The 22,586-nt window shown below is 39.2% G+C and overlaps 1 protein-coding gene across 24 annotated transcripts in view; it reads left to right on the forward strand.

Annotated features, from left to right (window-relative positions):
- Nucleotides 1-22,586, forward strand: part of ANK3 (ankyrin 3) — a 385,183-nt gene that overhangs the window by 251,015 nt on the left and 111,582 nt on the right. For 23 of the 24 annotated variants that reach the window (XM_049809737.1, XM_049809736.1, XM_049809743.1 and 20 more), the window contains 4 exons: nucleotides 5,875-5,973; nucleotides 13,804-13,902; nucleotides 18,519-18,716; nucleotides 20,720-20,818. In XM_049809737.1, coding sequence (XP_049665694.1) covers nucleotides 5,875-5,973; nucleotides 13,804-13,902; nucleotides 18,519-18,716; nucleotides 20,720-20,818 — 495 coding nt within the window. The remainder of the gene's footprint in view (nucleotides 1-5,874; nucleotides 5,974-13,803; nucleotides 13,903-18,518; nucleotides 18,717-20,719; nucleotides 20,819-22,586) is intronic. The other variant, XM_049809752.1, reaches the window with a different exon arrangement.

The raw sequence follows: 22,586 nt of genomic DNA on the forward strand, positions 1-22,586 counted from the left end.
TTCAGGTAGCAAGGGAATCATCCTCTACATGAAGATGACCTCTGCCCATATCTTTCTTACCAGAGCAAACAGGAGGTAGTCACTGTGCCATAAAACTGCATCTAACCCTGTGAACAGTCTTCCTGATACACAACACTCCTTATTCTAGAGGAGATCTCAGTTCTACTGGGACTGGGCTTTGCCGGCAGAAAGTTTGCTTACTGGAAGGTTGAGAAAGGATCTGGTAATTTTGAGAGGGTGCTGTGAGGACGGCATGCATTAATGATGACGCTGAGGCTGAGGAGCAGAACACCATTAGCCCATCAAAAAGAACAGACAATATGTAAGTGACAGTAACATAAGAGAAAAACATCTTTTCATTTCCCTAGTGGTAGTTTGCCATAACAGCTCCTTGCTATACTCTTCCTTCTTTTCTTCCAGGATTCATTGTATACACCTCAAGCCTGAAGAAAGATAAGTATACAAGCATATAAGAACTGAATTAGCACAGTATAAGACTTATTAACATTAAGTAGAGGAGATAAAAGCTAAAACATTATGCTCTGCTGTAAGGTTTCCTGGAAAGCATCTGATTGAGTGTTTGTACCTATAATTTCTTTAATTGCAGAAAGTCCTATACAAGTCTCAGTGATCTCAGTAACTGCTACTAGAATATAAGACTTTTCTCTGCACGGGTTCTGCTGTGTTGTAGCTCCAATTCTGAATTGCAGAAAAATACAGGAGAGAATATTGAGTGTTTTCATACACAACATATTGATGTATTGGTGTAGTTGCATGTGACAGTCTTAACATGCGCAGCACAAGCTTCCCCTACCTCCAGGAACTGGTAATAGTGGTATTATCTATGCAGTGTTGTTGATGACAATTCCAGTATACAACAACCAGCAGCCAACATTATGCTCTTTCCTTAAGAACCCCTAATGATGGAGTGATTTTCCAGACTGTATAGGAAATTTCTGCTTTGCCAGTCTGGATATTTTCAGCTTCTGTTTTATTCACACATTCTTTGTCAATATTAAGCTCTTCCCAGAGTCTGCTCTCAGTTGAGAACTGAGGACTCTCTGACTAAATTGCAAGTTAATCTGAACATTTTGGCAAGAAACTTTTTTTAAAAAAAATCAAAGATAAATCTTTCTGATTAAAACTATGCCCCAGTGAGGGGCTGGGAGGAGAGCTCAGAGGTGCAGGTAAGTTCTCTCATTGATAACAAGGAGAAATATCAAGTCCCCATGAGGCTGGCAATGAGTCTTCACAGTCCCTACATGATCTGCCAGTCAGTAAACATTTAAAACAATGCAGCACATGACTAGGAAAGGTTTACCCTTTTTTTGTGTGCTTTTTTTTAAAGGTACACTTCAGAGCCCAATATGATACTGTAAGTGCAAACATTTACTTTTCTTATTTATTATTAGCATCCTTATGCTTGTAAACTCAGACTGATGGGAGAAGCAGCCAATCCCCGAGGACTTCATAGCATACCAGAAACCAGGGGGAATTCTTCATTTTCTAAATGCGTTAAAATAAAACTTATAAGATGTACTGTGTTTGCACTCTGTCAATTTTAAGTTTATCCCTACTTTTTTCTGACTTCCTAACCATTCATGTTGCTAATTTGTAATAGGAAGGACTAATTCTGACTACTGTGGTGAACTGTGGTGGATAATGCAATGTGTCAGAGGGGAGCAGATCTCATTTCAGATGGGAAGTGTAGGTGGCTTATTGCTCAGCATAGGATAGCTCAAAGGTGTTTTTAATTTTCTTGTGAAGCTGTAGGTAGAGAGCTGCAGCTGAAAGGGCTTAGTGTTTCCTCTGCTCAGGCACAAGCAAAAGCCACTGAATGTAAAAGCAGGTCACTTGTCACCCATCATATTTCTGGATGTTGTGAGGCTCTGAAGGAAGGCACGGGGCCTGTCTGAGAGGGTGGTGGCTGCAGCAGGCAATGGATAGAGATAAAGGGAAAACAGCCATCCACAATGTTGCGAGGTGTAGAAAAAAATTGCATGCATGTAATCTGTCACACTTTGAGCTATATACAGTTTCAGAGTACTTCAAGTCATATACCCCAGGAAATCTGTCAAGGCGGAGAGGAAGGGCTATGTGCTAGTTCATAATCTTCTGAGCATTTATTGCATAGTTTCAGGTTGCTATTCTCACAACTTATGTTTCATATTCCCTGTAGAATTTGTTAACTCTCAAGTTGAATGGCAAGTTGGATCTCAGTATCAAGGGGTCTACCTGAGACATTATCCAGCATTTGAAATTTCAACAGTGAGGGCAAGAAGCACTCCAACAGACATGCTAGATCTAAACTACATCTTTTAATGGCAACTTTTTGAAGGCATTTCAGCTTTATTACTGCAGAAAAACATCTTCAAAAGTTTCCTGATTTACTATTTTATCTTAAGAACAAAGGGAGAAATTTATAGAAGATCAAACAGATAAAAATAGACTGAAAAGACAGCAGACGCTGTTGATTTACTGAAGAATTCAGAACCTTACATTTGGTGGCTATATTGTTTGCTGATACCACAGTTTTAGTATTAATAACCTACACCCAAGCTGCACATATTATGAAGATTTTTTTTATCTCTCGTTTCTTGTGACAAGTACAAACAACTCAATTTTGAGTTGCTTGCTTTGCGTTTTGTCGTCAGAAACATTAATGATGATGTTGTCTGAGGTTTACCTTCTCAGTTCGCATTCTTAATTGTTAAATGAGAGATGGGAAGGTGCCATATGTGTGATACATCTACGTATACTTCTTTAAGCCTTCGCACAGCACAGTATTGACCAAAGACAAATTGCTTGCCCTAAATTTTGGTGTGCAATTATTCAAGCATTCACACAATGCATCTCTTTGTCTGCATGGAATCAGAAGTCTCAGCCAGCAGAATTATTACTTCATATTTATTGTTACCAGTAAAAGCTCAACGAGCTAAATGGCAAAATTAAATTCTGAATAGAGACCTGCCCCCTCTCTTTTTTTCTCTTCTTTTCCCCACAGTGTTTTCCTGAGCTGTTATGGTTGAAACAAGCTAAACATGCTTTTTGTTCTTTGTCTCTTAATTCTTTTTATGAATTGTCTGAATAGGTTAGTAGAGTATGACAAAAACTGCATCCTCCTTCCCAGAGAGTGAGTGCTGCAGTGCCCTTTTCCCAGGAAAGAAGACCTGAGTTTGATCATCCATAAGGACAGATATTTCGCTGGGCATATAGGGTTTCATTTGCTTGATTTCTCCTGCTCAATTCGTTATTTCAGGGTAGCTGTGTGTTGTTGGTTTTCCTAACAAACTGTGTCTAAAGTGATCACATCCTTTATCCATCCACCTTTTCCTAATGTGAACTTGCTGCCTATTTTCAACCAAATGTTGAAAGGTTTAAAGATCCTTCAGACATTAAATTTATGTTTTTCATGAAGACAGGTGATCAAATGGAGGGAAGATGGATTGCTAGCTCTCCAGCTTGTAGAAGTGAGCTCAGTCCTTACTCTGTGCTGGAGAATTTCCCCATGTTCCCAGCCAGGGTGCTCACCCCTGTCAGAAGCTGAGAGAGAACTGCACTGTCCTGATAGTTACAGTGCTAACCAGAAGTATGAAGGTCATTTGAACAGGACTCCTTTTTGAACATGAAAGTGGATGTTTTTAAATTTTCTTCCCCTGTTGCAAGTGAACAGTGTGACCTAAACCTTAACTGCTAAGTGGAAGTCATCTCTTTTGGAGTTTAAGTGTGTATCTGCCAGCACTCATCTATATAACTTAGAATCAACTCTCCTTCATTTAAGGCAACAGGAGGTTTGAACGATAGGACTGGCAATTAATTAGATCCAAAGTGCACGTTCTTATGTAGTTATGCCCTCCCCTGTTCTGCACTAGATTGATTTAGCTTAGTGTCAAGATGAATGAGAACCAGACTTTTAATATGTATTCGTCCTATCTTTTGTAATGATGTGCCTTCCTCCTCCATTTCTTTATTGATGCTTAGGAAAGGTATTTCTTCTAATCTGTGTATGATACAGTAAATTATTAGTACTAAGTTATTTTGACATGTTAGCAGAGCACTAAGGTCTATTAGACTGAGTTAACCTCTTTGCCCATCAACCCCAGCAAGTGGAAAAAGGTGGTCCTTCAGTCTAGATTACCCGCAGTACCCTTTACTTGAAGACAACACAAAAGTTATTTCCTTTACTGTTTTTTCTCAGGAAAGTAGAATTTCTCTCTCTCTCCCTCTGACCTCGGTAACATCTTTCCTCCTGGGAAGAGAGGAAAAGCAGAAAGTATCTCCTCATAATTGTTTTTCTCCTCTTTTTCTGTCCTCTTTGTGGCTGATACAGTAATATACTGTCCCCATATATCCAGTGTTAACTCCCAGGCAAATAAAATGAATTTTTTTTCAAAACCAGCTCACAAATTACAAATTAAGCAATCACACAGTTTTACATCTCTGGAAGGACTAGGCATAGCACACTTTCTGTTTAATGTGCTATGCATCTTTTTGTTTCACTTTGTTTTTTAAAGAAATGAGAAGCTCTCCTGGAATAGTAGTTGTTTTGATGCTCTAATGATCATTAATATTGGAGAAAGAAGCTCTGTCATTTCATCTTGCTAAAATGTATTTTACCTCTGTGATAATATTAATTAGTACTTTCTAGTAGCTGTGAGTTAGCTTCATAGTGAAATTTTGTGTCGGTGAAAATGTAGCATTCTGGATTAGGTACTCAGCATTATTATTAAGCTGTGAGTCAGCTTATCACATCTGAGAGGGGATCTTTTTTCAGTACTGGTTTTCTATCACTCCACTCACCTGCAGTTTTGAGGCAGCACTATTAAACGGTCTGTTGGCCAGGTAAGACACTTGTACCACTCTCCAGCTATTTGAGGCCATGGGTGCCTTTCTGATGCCGTCAGCCACAGGACACAGGCTCACTAAAATTTACCGCTTTCTGCTCAGTCACGGGGAAGCTGGTTTTATGCAGCCAGCTGCTTGCGCTGCCCCTGAATACACAGAAACCTGTTCTTTAAAATTCTATTTGTCTTCATATAGTAGCTGCATGCTCTATTTAAATCCTTTTATTTTTACTTGGCTCCATATGATCGAATATATACAGGATATGGCCTTCATACATCACAAGATAAAGGATTCATCAGAGCATGAAAAAACATCCTAGCTACATCTTGTTAAAAAAGCGTGTTTGTGTGCGCAAGCATTGGTTATGTAACCGTCCTCGATGTGCAGCATTGCTGCATGCTGCTGGCCCGTCAGGCGCCACTTAGGGAAGCATATACACATATTTACAGTCTCACTTGAAGTACAGGATTACATCAATTAGAGGAATAAATTCGGAAGATGAAATTAGTAATATAACTGAAGTGAAGGTGGTTACGAAGCTTTCAGAGTTTGCTGATAATGTTTGGAAATAAATAGTATTGCCATCTTGTTGCTATTGAATTAGACCTACAGATGTAATGGTTTTATTTATTTTCCATGGCTCCTACAAGGCCTGTGAAGTTGTGAGGTATGGATCCTTATCATTACATGCTCAGAAACAATGATAGCTGAATTAAATTGCTAGGGTTTAGTCAGTAAAATTGCATAAATGTAACTCTTATGCAAAAGCTGAGAACTGAGGCACAATTATGTCTGCTTATAACTCCAACCACAACTTGTTTCTCTTCATAATATATATGTCAACATATCAGGCCAGTAATTCACATATGTAGATAAACACAGCTTCCCTTTGCTTTCATGCTCCCAGGGAAGCAAAACTGTGTTACGCTTTGGCAAATTGGGAATAATTCATTCTGTGAGCAAACCGATCGTGGAGTTCATGAAAGAAAGATATACGGATATTTACTTTCATGTTTTTTTAATCCACAGAATGATATCACGCCGTTACATGTTGCATCAAAGAGGGGAAATGCAAATATGGTCAAACTCCTACTTGATCGAGGAGCTAAAATTGATGCCAAAACAAGGGTAAGCTTAAGTGTGAATGCTGTGAGTGACTGTGTGGAATTCTTGCCTCTGACCTGTTAGTTGCTGTACAGCTTGAATCATTCATCTTCCTGGCAGCTTACCATAGCTGCACTGCATTTCTTTTTTGTAAAGTGGTTGCAGTATGTTGCTAACAATTTACATCTCTTAAAGCCGTGTGTGAAACACCATGTATGGCAAAGCTCAGAACCAACGATTTTCCATGTTCTCTGGAGAGCATTTAGTTAGGAGCTGCTTCTAGCTACCTGGGCATGGAGGAGAATGTACAGGAAAATACCAAAAGAAAGAATTAAATTCAGATATTTCAGTATTTGAATGCTAGAAGTAACTTTGAACTGCAGTGGTGTTTGCTTTTCGTTATCCACAGGGCATGATGTTGCTGATGAGTCTTACGCAGCTCAGCCTCTGTCTGACTGGGTGCTTAGCTGCTGGCCTGGATTTGTCAGCAAACGTGCCAGGCATAGTCACAGCTTCTGTTAGGTTGACACCTAACTCTGTCCACTGAGTGACTTAGAAGCTCAATGCATATGGCTATATCTAACTGCTGTAGTTAAAACCCAATCAAACCAGTTTAGGGATATTTTATTTACTTACACAGGGGCAAAAAGAGAAGGAAAAGGTCAAATGTTTCAAAGTAAACCTAGAACCAGTGGTGCTGCGGACTGTCATGGCAGTCTTTGCAACACGCTCCTGTGCACGTGAGGTAACCTTCAGGAGCTGTGCCTGTAACTTTTTGACAGTTGTAATTTTCTTGCAATATGAGCTTATCATCTGTCCATCTTCCATTTTTAATTATTCTGTATGCTTTCCACCAGAATCATTCTAAACAAAACAAAGGTAAGAACATTTTTCTCTACAGTTATTACTGTATCCACAGGTTTCTGTTTGGTTTTCTAGTGTTGCAGCAGTCTCTGAGATTTCCTGCAGTGCTTGTTGAGGCACATTTGTATTTTTTGTTTCTGTGGCAAATTCAGAAACTGAGTCAACTTATTTTGTCATCACTTCAGTCTCTCCACATATTTTTCTTTAGTTCTTCTTCTATTTTGCCTTTGGAAGTCATTCATGATTCCTTTGTGAAATGTTTCTGGTTTTTCTAATCGGGGAAGCTGGAAGAGATGACTTTTCATGGATAACAGTGGGTATAATTTCTGGACTAAAATACCAGGCTCCTACATGCTACATGGGGGCTGCCAGGCTGAGGGATGTGGGCCTACCATGTGGTGGGGAGGGCCACATTTTGGTGACGTGACATATGTGCATTTAGTCAGAGCAGGGAGAAAGGGTAGTGGCAAGGGACTATTTGCTTCCTCTCCACAAGCATTTATATGGCCTACTGCAGCCAAAATGTTGGGGACCACTACTTTAAAGAGTCCAGCTTGTTCTTTTCTTTTAGTTATGAAAATTCATCATCTGCTTCATTTTCTGTATCACAGGCTCCAGGGTCAGATATTAGGGTAATTTATGTAACTAAAAATACAAGCTGGGATGGAAACAGGATCCAGGAAGAGGACAGAAGCATTAAGAGCTCCTGAGTCTGGCAGAGCTTCCCAGGGAGGCAAAAGGCAACGGATAAGTGTGGTTCACGAAGTGGTGTTTTGTTTTTTCTGGCTTCTCCCAGAGACTGCCTGTTTCCCCAAATACCCATCCTCTCCATAAATCAGAAGGGATTTGCGTAACTTCTCCTGCTTGTGCTGTACGTGTGTCACTCATCATTGCACTTCTCTGGCATTACCAGAGGCATCATTTTCTGGCAGTTAGTGACTAAGTGGAAGCTTTGCTCCTGGCGGCACTGACTCATCCTGGCAAGGGTTTACCAGCCTGTGGTCTGGGCAGCCTGTGCCTCTGCTGGGGAGACTCACTGAACTGAGCAGACAGCTGCATGATCGAGAAAGGGAAGAGCATCGCTGGAGTAGATCAGGAAGGATTTCCAAATCAATAGGAGAAGCAATAGAAGGCTGAGATTAATGCGGTGGTAGATGAAAAAAGGACATTGTTTCAGGAGTGTCTGCCTAGTTCTCATATTCAATAGCAAAGATTAATTGCTGTGAGCTGTTAGAACATGTGTTCCTGCTAAATCTCTTGTTATTCCTACCTGACCCAATGTTGTTTTCCAGGGCAGAACAATTGAGGTATGTCAACTTTGCAGTAATTTCATTTTTTTTTAAGAACCATTCTTTTTTTTAATGTCCCAGACACAGAATGGTCTTATGAAAATTCAGGATGACAGAAGCTTTGGCCATATCCTTTTGCAACAGCATTACCGCTGCTGAATGTATTGAAAGGCAAAGAGCAGCCAAGGCTGTCTTTTCTGATAAGTGTATCAAGTCATGCCTATCAGCTGGATGCCCAGTCAGAGCCCAGCCTTGTGGTGTGCCCTTGAGGGGCAGATGTGGGTGCTGAATGCACATACAACTTGATAAATAGATGGGATTTGCACATGAAAAATAAGTGAGGCTCCTCACAGATTTATAAGGTGAGACCTCTATAAGAGGTTTTAAAGAGGTGAGTAGAGTTTTTGGGGATAAGAGATGAGCAGAATTATTTTTTGTTTGGTTAAAATAGTTTTTGTCTTGGACACTGTGATATTATTTAATGCAAATGTTGGTTATAGAAAACAATATATCCCCTTAAAGGTGAATGGCAAAGTTTCTGTACCTGTATGAAAGGGCAAAAATTCTTGAAAATTGCTTGTTTCTTTTGCTCAGAGGCTGAAATTCCTAGGCTTTTGTTTCTCCTGTATCAGGTCTGTAATTCACCTTTAAATGAGTATGCAGAAGATACTGTTTTGTGTTATTGACCAAACACCAACAGGGACAGGATTTGCTACTCTGACTCTTAGGTGGGACAGGTTCAGCTCTTCAGCTGTCGTTTTGTGATCTGTTTCTGCAATCTATTCTCTGTACGGGGTACGAAATACCCTTCAAATAATGTCTGTTTTTGTTTTTCACAAACATACCCATCTTATAGATAAATTCACATAAAGCCTTTCCCGCTTATTAAATAAGTTGGGATAATGATTTCTCTTCCTTACTCATTTCCATGAGCATTGCGTTTGCTGCAGGCAGATGGTCCTGGAAACTGCAGTGCGGAAGTATTGCATGGAAGGTTAACATGAAGGCCTAAATCCTTATCCTGTTTAAATTATTGTAAAAGTCATCCATGGGCTCCCAATTTCTCTATATTCATTAGGACTATGATTTGATGAGCACCATAAATATTGTTGCACACCTGCAAACTGTATTTAGGAGTTGAGATAATGTGTGAGCATGTGAGGTTATTTCCAAAAATGATCTTACAACTATTTTGAGGCTCAGCTATCTCTTTTTTTTTCCTTTTAATTCACGCTTATTTTGCGTTGTTTATTTTAATCAGCTGTTTATCTTCTCTCTGTCCTTTTTTTTGTGTGAGATGTCTAACAGCTGGTATTTGGGGCTTTGTACTGAATTCTTAAAGGTACTCCTCAAGAATTCTGTGCTGCTTTTGTCCATCCAGGGCAGCTTTTATCGTTCAGGTTTTTAACCAACATTCTAAGCAAAGACCTATTAATGCCTCATGTAGCATGTTTACTGATTGTTGCCCTAATTATTTTTTCTCTGTCTTCTAGAAAAGACTTTAAAAAATAATGTTTAATTAGAAAGGTTGATTAAATTAGCTTGATTTGCTTTGGCTGTCTCGTACTGTATAAGCCAAAGTGAATTTGTGTCTGAAGCAGGCAGCAAGCAAGTTTTAGCCTGGATTAACAGTAAGTGTTTATAATCTTCATTCTACTGATTTTGCAGCTAAATAACAGGCCAGCACTCATATCTGCATGAAAACATGTGGGATATGCTCTTTTAAGATGCATCAGATCATACATAAGCTGCTCCAGAAAAGCCACTTGTATTAAGATATAAAATAACTGCAGGAATATCACTGCCTTGGCACTCTTAAGGACATTTTGCATGCGTAGGAAGAGCAAACCTCATTTGTTGCCGTATTGTACAGAAGGGGCAATTTGCAATAGTGCCAATGAAGTGAAGAATTCAGGAGACTTAGAGCATGGAGGGACCGTGAGATACAGAGCCCTGCTAGACTGAAGCACGTGCGCAGAGACTCGCTAAGCAGCGGTGGGTATGATAAACCCCGGAGGCAGCAGTAATTGCTCCCCTGGGGAAGCACGCCTTCTACCTCTGTCTCAGGGAAGTAGAGCGCCTGTCGCACTCCTGCCAAGGCCATGGGCAGGCTCTGGGATTTGGCTCAAAGTCGGACAGGCTCTTGCTGAATATATGCATCACAGTAAAGTTTTACTGGGCGTTGTTCTTAATGTCATCACTCGTAGACTGGGTTAGAAGCTGATGCTTGCTGATGTGAGAGTAGTGGTACTGAGGCAACCATGGATTTGAGGTACAGGCCAGAGGATCCCATTATGCAAGGGAAATCCTGGGTGAGCATTGACAGGGAAGGGGTAGCTGGGGAGCACAGGGAGGCTGGTCTGTGCTTACCCGTGCTGCTCGGGGGTCCCTTGGAGCCACAGGTGGTGGCAGGGAAACACGCTGCAGCAGGGAGGCTCAGTTCCCTGTACCGTCGTCTGCTAACGTCAAGCCAGTTGTGATCCCAGTGTAACAAGATCAGGGAGCTACACAGGTATCTGAGTCTCGACAGCGACCAGAAACAATGCTTAGATCTCATTTATTTGGGGTGTGTGGGGGATGTGTGTGTGTTTGAAATAAAAGCTAAAGGAAGAGCAGCAGCCCCAGAGATGGGTGTGCAATACTTACGGGAAGTTTGTGCCTAAGCAGAACTCCTCCTATTGAACTCCTGACTTTGCTGGAGCTACTCTCAGGCTCTCTGAAGGGATAGATAATACAGATGATACGATTTATCATGTCAGCACATACTTAGAGAGTCCTTAATCTGCAGATTATTGTCATAATCGTTTGTAATGATTTTTCTGAGCCATTGCAGACTATCATATCAAGGCAAGTTTGCTTCCTAATACAAGTAATATATTTTACGCTTTTCACAGTATAGTCTATATGAACAGTAAATAAGCAACTAGAAAATCTCCTGACAAAATCAGTGAAGTCTTGCTGAGTTCAGAGCAGTCTCTTTTAATCTTGGATTCTCTTTTTTTAAAACAAAATCTTTCCCTGATCTGTCTTTCAGATTGCCTCTGCACATTTCTTTACGTGCTTTTAGTGCCATATAGCAATTAACCAAGCCAGGTGAATAGACAGTGTCTTTTCAGAGTACAAGAAAAGATGTCTGCAGCTAAATGAGCTGTCTTCAAGTGTATTGGCTCTTCACAGTGGGAGTCCTGAGATCACCTTAACAATAGCTATAGATCAGCTGTCCCAACAAGCACCTATATTGCATTGTAATGTTGTGTCACGCCATGTGATGCATCTGCAGGTAATGACTGCCATGCGGACTGGAACAAGTTCTAGCTGGCCAAGCCTGACTGCCTGCCACCTCCTGTGCCACAGGAACCTTGTCAGCCCTAGCACAAGCCAAGGGGTCCAGGCACTGTGCTCTGGGGAGCACTGAAGTAGTTTTTAAGGGTCCAGTCTAGTGCATGAAGATGATCACATGTGTCTCGTTCTCTGTGAGCTTGATATGTACTATCCATGGTATGGTCGTGAAATGAGTTAGGGGGCCATAAAATCTGGAAAATGTTCCCTAACTTACAGTTTTGTGCCTGATATCCTTGAGTATCTTTGATGTACCTGGAGAATACGATAAATACAGGAGGTAAGAAGAACGAACAGTCTAAACTACATGATCTTCAGCTCCTGCCTACAGGTCTCTAGTTATCTAGCCTTGCTGGTTTTTATTTTCTTTCCCATACATGTTTTTTCGTGTGCGCAATATTTTTATGTTAGTTGTTTGCGTTCTGCTCAGTATTTGGTATGACCTTGCCTGTGGAAATAACTGGTATGAGAAATATGCATTACCTTTTCTAAACACTTGTGAAGCTACAGCAAAACATTTGCAACTCAGCTCCTAAATGTACCATTCACGGGTTTTGATATCTTTTCTCTTTGTCTTTACTTACATATTTTGAGCAACACATCTTTATTTTGTGTAGTATCATTTTAACAAGATGCCCTTCCCTGTACTTCATGGGCTGAAATAACGGAAAGAAGCAGAAATGACATTAGCATTAGCTCCAGACATGCCAGTAAGAACATAGTGGGCCAAACTGTGCTCATCTTGCGTGAACAAATGACTCCCTGATTCCTGATGAAGTCAAGTCTGAACCAAAATCTTTTCTTCATCTACATCGAAAACATATGCCTTACTTTAAGTGGAAGAACATGCACAACAAGAACAATACAAGTTTTAAATGGGAATAGCAGAAAAAGTTAATTTCTGTCTGCTATCTTTTATAGGCTTATTAGAAGAGGGCAAGAAAGTAGAAGCAGGGGGTGTGTAAGGCTCTCTGAATCACTACCTCCCTCTCTGCAGCTGCCCTTTACACTTCGCAGGCCTTAAGCTGATGTTTTAGTAGAGTGTAATGGTTTAGAAATTATCAAGAAAGAATATCGTAGTTATGCATGGAAACTATGTCTATGGAGGTATCTTAATAGTACTTGCTATCATACAGAGGCAGACACAGATGGAGTGCCTGTGCATGAATTAATGAGCACAGGATGTGTCAGAAGGAATTTTAGATAATCTTTTTTACAAAAATGATGTAACATATATTTTAGACAATACAATATATGTGTTTTTAAGAGTGCCGGAAGACACTGGAAGAAAGCCCCTTCCTTTATAACTTGTATTTGGAAAACTAATAATCTTTCTTCTTTATCAGTTTCAACCTTTCTTATGAAGGCATCTCTTTTGACATACTTAGTGAAAATACAATATTTTTTCTGCATATTCATTTTGCTTGTAAGAAATCAAATGTTTGCTCTTACTAATTCTGTAAACATTAATTTTTGTTCCTTATTTTTCTTGAAACTATGACATTACGATTTGTAACAAGCACTATGTCATGCAGCATTGAAAAACTCCATGTGACTTTACTCACAGTTACTCGAGGTATATATGCTATCTTTCATCATAGCACTCATATACAGCAGATTACCTGAGCACTGTAAACAGGGTACAGGTCAAAGAATAATCAAATCAGTTTGGAATAACTCTGTTAATGTTAAAAAGAGTCATCTTCTTATTTAAAGAATGTATTTCTAATATGATGATAACTATTACTAAGCAAACTATTCTAAAAGAGGTATTGACAGTATGCCTTGACTCTAGACAGGTCATTCAGCTAGAAGTCACACGAGTATGGTCTATATGACAAGAGGCAGAAGTTAATCCAACATACTTTTATCACCTGGGATTAAGGTGGTTTCCTCATCTGCTATACACCTCTCAAAATCAGTGTAATAAAAAAAGTCTAAGTAGGAAAGATTTTTTTTTTTTTTTTCCTCTCAGACAAAAGGACTATTTATGACATCCATTGACTTTGATGCATACTGACAAATGAAAGACCCAGTTTTCTCAAAGGCATGCAGGCAAAAAGTACCTGCAGTGCAGTCTCTTTTTCTTGTATGTATATTTACCACTTTACTGCATGTACAGTGAGGGCCTGTAAGTAGCCCAGTGCATGATCACCAGTTTGATATGACTACTTACATGTTTCGAAAATCAGAGCCAGAATGTACTCTGTCCATTTGAATAAGCAGGTTCAGCTGTTCAGTTGTGTACAAGCAGCATCCTGCAGGAATTAATTAGTTTCTTAGGATATCATAGGTCTTTATGAAAGTGCACAAGCTTTTACTGTGTCTGAAACTAATCAATTATAATGCTTGCATCCCACAGGATGGGTTGACACCCCTCCACTGTGGAGCAAGAAGTGGCCATGAACAGGTTGTAGAAATGCTGCTGGATCGTGGTGCCCCTATTCTTTCCAAAACCAAGGTAACTGGTACTGTTTTCTGCTGGGATAATCCTTGTACTTTTTTTTTAAATGTAATTCTACATGTCTTATATATTTCAGGGTTTGACAATAACTTTGCTATTTTATAGCTATTTAAAGTAACTGTGTGGGAGATATCCAAAGTGAATGCCATATGTAGTGCACGTCTGCATATGTAAAATGTGTTAAATTGAGATACACAAGAAAAGGTTTCTGTGCCAACCAAAAAGGCATGTGTGGTAACCCTACCCCTCAGAATTTCAGTAGTTGAAGATCTCTGTATCTATCCTGGAATAAATACATGGTGATTACAATATATCTTCATCTTGGACCAAATTACCCTAAGGCTAGAGTAGAGATAAGAGGTAAAAATAGAGCTATGTCTCTTTGCAGAGACAGCTCATATTTCCTTAGGACTTAGCCTGATTACCAGTTTCTCCACTTTCTATCTCTCTACAGTTTATCATGCAGAATTCTTCACGGGAATTTCAAATCACCTGTGCCAGGGTGCACAGGTTGCTTTGAACCCAAGGGTTGGCATTAAAGCACTCACTTGCCAGAACTCTTCTGGTGGTGGTCTCTGCTGTGCCATTATTGCTGATTTTAAATCTGAGTGCAGCATCCTGCTTTGTAGCACCACTACAATCCATGACTCTCCCATTCGGGGTTGACGTTTGGGTTGTGTGGTTTGTTGAGGTTCTTTCCCAAGATAACCTTCCACTAAGTGTTTTCTCTCAGTCTGTAAGCAATGTATTTCCAAAAATATTTCTTGTTTCCTTCTATTATTTCTTTTCTCTATTCTGTCATCATGTCTTATTCTGTCCCAGTGCCTTCTATATTCTGCTTTTCTCCTCCCTCTTCTTTGTTTTTGTTTTTTTTGTTTGTTTGTTTTTTCCTCTTACTGGAATATTTTTAGCATTTGTTTGGGGAGGTTGGCACCAGCTTTCCTCTGCTCAGTGAGTCATTGGCAAGTGCTGTCATGGGTAATCTGACAGACAGGATCCACCCATCCTTTGCATGTGGAATTTCCATGGACTCCCACAGGCCTGACTTGCAAACTTCACGAGCAGGGGGTGACAGCAAGGGGCTGTCTAGGAGCCCGTTGGGGCGCATCTCCACACTGCTGCCGCTCTCAGAGCCTTGACCTCATACTCCAGGGAGTAAGGCTCTTCCACACTCTCTGGTAGCTCAATTGCTTAAAGAAAAAAAAAAGTAAACCCCATTGCTTTGATTTCCACTATCATAAATGTGAACGTCTCCTAAGGAACTGCATTTCTTTATCTCATGGATTTCATATTGTCAGGTATCATCCCTAAACTTAACCTGCTGTTCAAGGCCTGTGGGTTTTGAATTTGTTCCTCTTCCTGAGGAGATTCACACAGCCTGGCCCAGAGTTCACTAGCCAAAATCGGGCAGATGAGAACATGGGATAGTGGGTTTGAAATAGCCTAAGGCTGAAAGACACACTTTGGACATTGACCTGCAGAGGCTTATGTAAACACCTTCAGCAAACTGGGAACCTCCTCTCTGAAAGAGGGAAAACTATGTTATGTGTTAAAAAGTGAACAGAAGAAAGTGCAGAGCTTCCTGAGTTTCCCTCTGATGTGTTAATTCTACTATTTTCAGAAGGTAAGCTAAGAAGTAGCAGTACCTCCGAATGACATAAATGAATCCATTCAGTTGGCACTAAACTACAGTGCTGTCCACTGCAAAAATAAATGGCTCCATTCTCTTCAAATTAAGTCATATATTATTGGAAATAGGGCACATCTTTGAAAGAATTTGACTTCACAAAGTTTTCTCATGTTATATAAAACTCTTTCAGAAGAATAACCAGACTGCAGTTCGATAGCTATTTCCTGCTAGAGATTGTTTAGTGTAGTGCTGACCCTTTTTTGCACTGGAATAACCTTAGATTTATTTTCAGGGGAGGCAATGACCTAATGGATTATCTGGGGTTTTCTACAAGCAAAAGGAAAGCCGAGTTCTAACCCTGAGTATGCCAATGATTTTCTGTGTGAGAAATGACATCTCTGTGTATCAATGTCCATCTTTTTTAATTACTGTTTTTCCAGGCTTGTTTGTCTCTCTTACTTTTTTTTCTTTTTTCTTTCATCTCCAGAGTTAATGGCACTTTCCCTTATTAAAGTCCTTTGGCAGAGCTACAAAATAAGCTATGTATCACTGATAATTTTATGTTTGCCCAGTCAGGCATTTGATACTCTGTTTAATCTCTGTGGTCCTCTTCTCTCTCTCTCTCTCTCTCTCTCCCCCCCCCCCCCCTTTTTTAAATTTTTTTTACCGTATCATGTGACTGTCAACACCTTTGATTAATCTTGAACTTCTTCACCTTTTAATATTTTCTTGGCAATCTTCATAAAAACAGTAATATAACAGTGTTTATATAGTGGCTTCATCCTGAAGTACCAAACACACTTCTTACGGTCCTTGGTGGATTGTCTCTCACAACATGGATATGGGACAGGAGACCATTGTTATATGTAATATTTTTATGTTAAAAGTCAGAAGACAAAGGCATTGAAATATTAACTGACTTGTGTAAGATTGCAGAGTATCTTCTACTGTAACTGAATTAAGGGCAAGCCTGGTTTAGGTCATAACAACAGACAATATTCCAATAATGTTTTGTCTTCGTCAACTTCTTTAGTATCCAGTCTTGTCTCTTGCTCTTTTGTGTAAAGTGTGGCTAGTTGCTCCACTTTTCTCATCCATGACAAATTTTAGTCAAACACCTTGCTGATTTTCCCAAATTGATGTGTGGCTGCTCTGCTTCTTCCCTACTTTTCCATCAATGTCAGCCTCTTTTGTGCAAGTCTCTCCTATAAAGGAGTCCCATGTCATCTTCTCAATTTCCTACTCCATTAAAAAATGTGGTTTATTGGCTGTTATTGTGAAGAATGACACTTTTCACCTGAAGGATCTTTCTTATAAAAATGGAACAGAACAGTGTATAACGTTTCATGATTTTTTACTATCACCTAAAAAGCATCATCAGTTATAAACTGTTATCAGGAGGGCTTGGTGACTGAGGGGAATTAATCTTTTTTTATTCTACTGTTTAACTACACTAGAAGACAGTGAAAACATTTAAAATGCATTGCTAGTAAGAAGCTTCTGTGCAGATAATTGCTCTAGTAGCCTTTGGGAATGGGAGAGAGGCTTATCCAAGCCAACATAAATCACAAGTGAGATGCCCATGAGATAATCTTACTTGAAAGATATAATTGTGTCCACAAATGTCTGCTTCTCAGCACTGAATATAAACTGCTTTCAAATTCTGACAGTATTAGCCTGTTTGCTTTCACCGTCCTTCTTCCATGTCACTTTTTAAAATTATTTCACTGTGTGTTTCCACCTTTATTTTGAATGTTTGTCATTACTGTTATGATAGGGAAGGGAAAAGAAAGAAATCATCTGTTTCAGAAAGCCTGAGATCTCAGCTGGTTTTATATTGCTACTTTGCCTTTGCTAACTGCGGTCACATGAGGGCACTACATCTGTGAGCAAGAGTTTCAGTTTCTGTATGATGGCAAACATAGTGTACTGTGAGTCATTTATAGATGATATACTATTGTGTGTTACCAGAAAAACTCCTGCACTTGAATCTAATTTTGGCATTAGAGGGACCAAGTAAGGAAAAAAAAAAAAAAAAAAAGAATACAAATGGAAGAAGGTATGTTGAGGTTTATCTAAGGAGCTCATGTACCTCTGCTAACAAGACCTCTTTCATTCTGGCATATTTTCTAATCTTTTGTCATGAAATAGGATCAGTCCTTTAAAGTTCTGAGAATTATTTCTCTCATGTTTTTACTCTGGAACTGTAATATATGTTGCCACCTTGTTGATCAACCATTGTAAGCAGTGCAAGAAACAATTCTTGGTACAGGTTTTGTTCCTAAACATGAATCTCTTGGGTGCTTCCCTGATGAAACAGAGCTTTACCACTGTCACTGGTAGGTCACATCATGGGATTCTCATGCAGATTTCTTTAGCCCAGTTGCACTTGAAATTTTTGCTGTTGTACCAATGTTGGCTGGGAAGAATGGTCTCCACAGGGGTATAATGTGGTGTAAGGCATGTGTACAACCCAAATTCAGGAAAACACTAGTGGAGGGATGAGGGAAGGTGGTAGTGATTACTGTGAGTGATGCTCTAACCTGGTCTCTCATGCTTTGTATATGCAGACTACATTAGAGTGGTGAGTTTAATGCAGCTTTTAAAACCAGCAAATTTCCTGGCTAGGGTATTAACAGTCACAGAGTGCTATTCTTCACATAACTGATCTAACTAGAGCAACTTACCTGAGCCATGCTGACTGATATAAGCTATGTTTAGAGCATTGCAAGTATGGTATGACTTTTTTTCTTTTTTTTTTTGGAGAGCTGCCTACAAACTCTAACCAGACAAGCTCCAAATTCCACGTGGCTTTTGCCAGAGTAAGAACCCTCATTGTTACACTGAACATATTAAGTTTATTTTGGGTGCTCTCTAGGCTTGTAAAATTCTTCATACAACAAATGCTCTAAGAACAACATGGAGGATTTTTATTTCTCTGACCATCCTGTAACTCATCAGTCTCGGCTCTTTTTGTTCACAGAATGGTTTGTCTCCGTTGCACATGGCAACACAAGGAGATCATCTAAACTGTGTTCAGCTTCTGATTCAGCACAACGTGCCTGTAGATGATGTCACTAATGACTATCTGACTGCGCTGCATGTTGCCGCCCACTGTGGCCACTACAAAGTTGCCAAGGTTCTCTTGGACAAGAAAGCTAATCCTAATGCCAAAGCACTGGTGAGTACACAGCGGGTTATTATTCACAGCTAAACATTCTTCCAAAGTTGTAGTGAGACTTATTTGAGAGTTATTTTCTGCCTGCTGATGGTTGACAGGGAGGATATGTTGTATTGCTACAGCCCAAGAGAGGATGCTCGAGGTTCAAAGTGTTGATAATGTATCATGCAATCAGAGCAGAGCTTTGCTTATGGACAGTCAACAGTGATTTATGAATTTCTACTGTAACTAGAGCACTTTTGCCTGCTGGTGGCTTGTTATGATTCTGAATAGATGAAGCAGCTGCAGACGTAACTGCTGTAGTTTTTGGTATGGAGAGAATTCTCATTTTCTAAATGTTTGTAAAGAGAAAAAAATCAGCAACGTTTAAAACTGAGAGAATTTTTTTAAGCTCTCAAAGATGTGAAACAGTAAAAAGTAGGAATGAGTTACATAATGAATGTTTTGGGGTATTTTTTTAATTATGTCAATGGAGTCATATGCCTTTCTACTTTAAAAACTTCAGCAATGAAATCTGTTAGTGCCATTAAACTGCATACAAACTGAATGCATTAATGCATTTTGTTCAAAATTATACTTGCAATACATTGTTTTTAAAATGTCTTTTTGATTTGCTGTGCAATAACTGTTCCAAACAAATTTACATTCTGACATTAATTGGGTTCACTGTTGGTTTCACAGCCTGATGGTACTAACTCATTCAATTCCTCAAATATTATGTGAGCTCCTGAAACCATCACAAGCCAAATGGAATTGACTCCCTTGAAAACAGCATAGGCTCCATAATTCCTTCTCTCAGCCCCTCTGTTTTTTGTGTCAGATCAACCTGTCTTCAGGTGTCTTTGGTCAAGGTATTACAATATAAGTGTTTTGTGCAATGTAACCAGCAAGTAGGGACACTTCTAGGCCTGTAATATTTATTTTTGCTTTCTGAAATAAGCAAATCATCATCAGATTTAGCTTGTCAGAGTCGTTGGCAGTGGCCTGTCATTGGTCTGGTAACCTAGCCACAAATTTCCTTTTCCCCTAAATCTTTTGGTGTTTCCTTTTACTCTGTCCTGATCCCACTCATGCTGATTAAGTAGACGGAGCCTGAGTGCAGTATTTGGAGCTCGAGCTCACTCTTCCCTGAAACACATCTGAGCTTACCCTGGACGTTGTCCACTGCTCGCACTTAACTGGAACAGACAATTGCACTGACCTCATGTTACAAAAGCATATGATAGTCTTTACTATATGGCAGGTACAAAAGCTAATTTTGATCAGATTTGAGGGACCAGTTCTGTCAGCTGTTTTCAGAATTGTTCTGCAAAGGGTGTTTTGATGAATATACAGAACGGCACCAGCATTCAGTGCTCTCATGTTACTGTGCCAGTTGCAGGTGCTCTGGACAGCTTATTTGCCTGTTTTACTTGTTTTCCGTTATATCATCTCACACTAAATAAGATGGTAGTTTTAAATATTAACTCTGCTGCACACACAATTTTTTTTAAAGAAGGGGGCAAAATAATTGTAATTACAGTCAACTGGCAGGTAATGAATGAAAAAAAAAGTAGTAAGATTAGTTTAGAAGAAGATCCAAATGCCAGAGCTTGTAAAGGTAAAGTGTTTTTTTTACCAGCAGTTCTGAAAAGTCAAAAGAAAACCAACCCACCCCAACCCCCAACCCTCAAAAAACTCCAACAAAAAACACCACCCAGATAACAGTGAATATGCTAAGCAAAAAATGAAGCTTTGATAGTTTTAGGTGAACTGAAAATTTTTAAAAAGCAATTACTTATTGGAAAGGGCAATATATTTCATAATTAAAACTGGCTATATGAAACACATCTTTTTCTTTTTAGAAGTTTTTTCTCTCTTTTACATGAAAACTTCAGTGCAGCCAAAACAGATGTGGGAGGTGTTTTGTTAAAACAGAGTAATGTTTTATGTGAATTCCATACCCAATTCTACTTCTTAATGACATACGCAGTATCAAAAAGTATGTTCTTTCTTGTTTACAGAATGGTTTCACACCTCTTCACATTGCCTGCAAGAAGAACAGAATAAAAGTAATGGAACTTCTTCTGAAGCACGGTGCATCAATTCAAGCTGTGACTGAGGTAAGAAGTGGTCTTTTCATATTTGTCTTTGTTTTTTCCTATAAAATTCATTGTAACTGTATTGATTAATATTTAAATATTTCTGAAAGAGCATGTAGCATTATTTTCAACTAGGTATTACCAAATAATAAAATAAATACCAATAATAAAACTGAATAATAAAGTCAGTTGCCCTAATGGATCACAACACCCAAACAATTGTTATACTTTGGGAATACAGTAGGAGTAACAAGTGAAACGAAACAGATGAAAATTTTTAAAAAGATCTATCATTTCTGCCAACCTTTGCCTGTAATTTAATGCACTGAAGATGAAATTCACCCTGTTACGGAGATCAAGGTGAAGACTGCTTCACTCAAGTCCTGTTTTGAGAGGTGGTTTAATTCAGACCTTGTTTTGGCTTTCCACACGGAAGTTATGTTCACCAACCATCACAAGTCATCACAAATCAGCTCGACAGAAATCAATATGCTATTACTTCAGTCAGCATGAAATAGTCTACACCCAGTTATTGGCACAATTTAGACATTAATTAAGTACCTATGGAAAATTTGGGTTGTCTATGTGTATGTATATTCTACTAAGTTAGGAGGAAAGGTCACATATAGGAATGTGTGACCACTGTGGAAGAAGCCAGTTTAGAAAATGATAAACAATTCCATTGAGTAAAAAAGGTAGAACTGGGAGTAGTTCACCACCCCAAAATGGAGTTTCATTTGATGCATGGGTTTTTGTTCCAACTATTCAGTAGCAAAGCACACAGCTCCCTTCCTGGATTTCTTGAGAGAGATCAGAGCCTGCCCTTGCTCCAGCTCACGTATCTCCAGACTAGTTGTTAAAAACCATGGGGGTTGTAGATGCAGCTTTCAGAGTCTAATGTGAAGTCACGCTAGCAAATGAGTGAGAAGCACAAAGAGAACCTTAACAGAAAAGATGTGATGCCTGTCCTCTATATTAATCAGTCAATGTGGAAGTAGAAAGACTATTTATTCAATTTTATCCCTCTTAAATGCAAAGAATTAAGAGAATGAAAGCAACAGCAACACTTAACTACACTGTCTTGTGTGAGTGAACCAGGTTAACAGTCTGATCTGTACCCTCTGAATTGCTTTTTCAAATAAAAACTTTCCAAAAGCAAGAGCTCTTCCTTTATTTCCTGTTGCTGCCTCCCCAGGATCTCACATGATCTCAAACCACATTTGACTGCATTTGTTGAGATTCATCGTGGTACTTAACTGTAGGGCTCTACCTTCCTGCTTGCTTCTTTCAGTGGCTGTGTATATGCTAACAACCTTTCAAGGCAGAATTAGGAGTTGGTACTCAGCACCCATACATAAGCTGCTATTTCTCTAGGGAGAAAGAAAGTTTATATCTGGCCATCAAAACAAATTGGCCGGAAAGCTTCAGAGTATTCCTCCACAAACAAATCTGAGAGCAAATGAGTGTTGGTTGCTAGATGTGAATAAACAATGCAAATGCAACAAGAGAAAAGTACTAAATGTCACACATAGTCATTGTTGCATATAAACTCTTTATTAAAGATAACGCCTATTACCTTTTTCTGTGGTAAACTCTGGTTTCCAGGTAGATTCCATACTTCCATTTGTAGATACTGCACCTTTTTTTTCAGCTGCAGGCTTGAATCTCTGCAGTATGTGTTCGCGTTTATAGTCAAAGATGACACACGTGTTGTATTTCCTGCAGTCTATTATTTAAAAGCATTTAGTAAATTATGTGAAAGAGAGAAAAGAAGTAACATACTCTAGCA

The sequence above is a fragment of the Accipiter gentilis genome, chromosome 9, assembly GCF_929443795.1.
Source record: "Accipiter gentilis chromosome 9, bAccGen1.1, whole genome shotgun sequence".
Lineage (NCBI taxonomy): Eukaryota > Metazoa > Chordata > Aves > Accipitriformes > Accipitridae > Astur > Astur gentilis.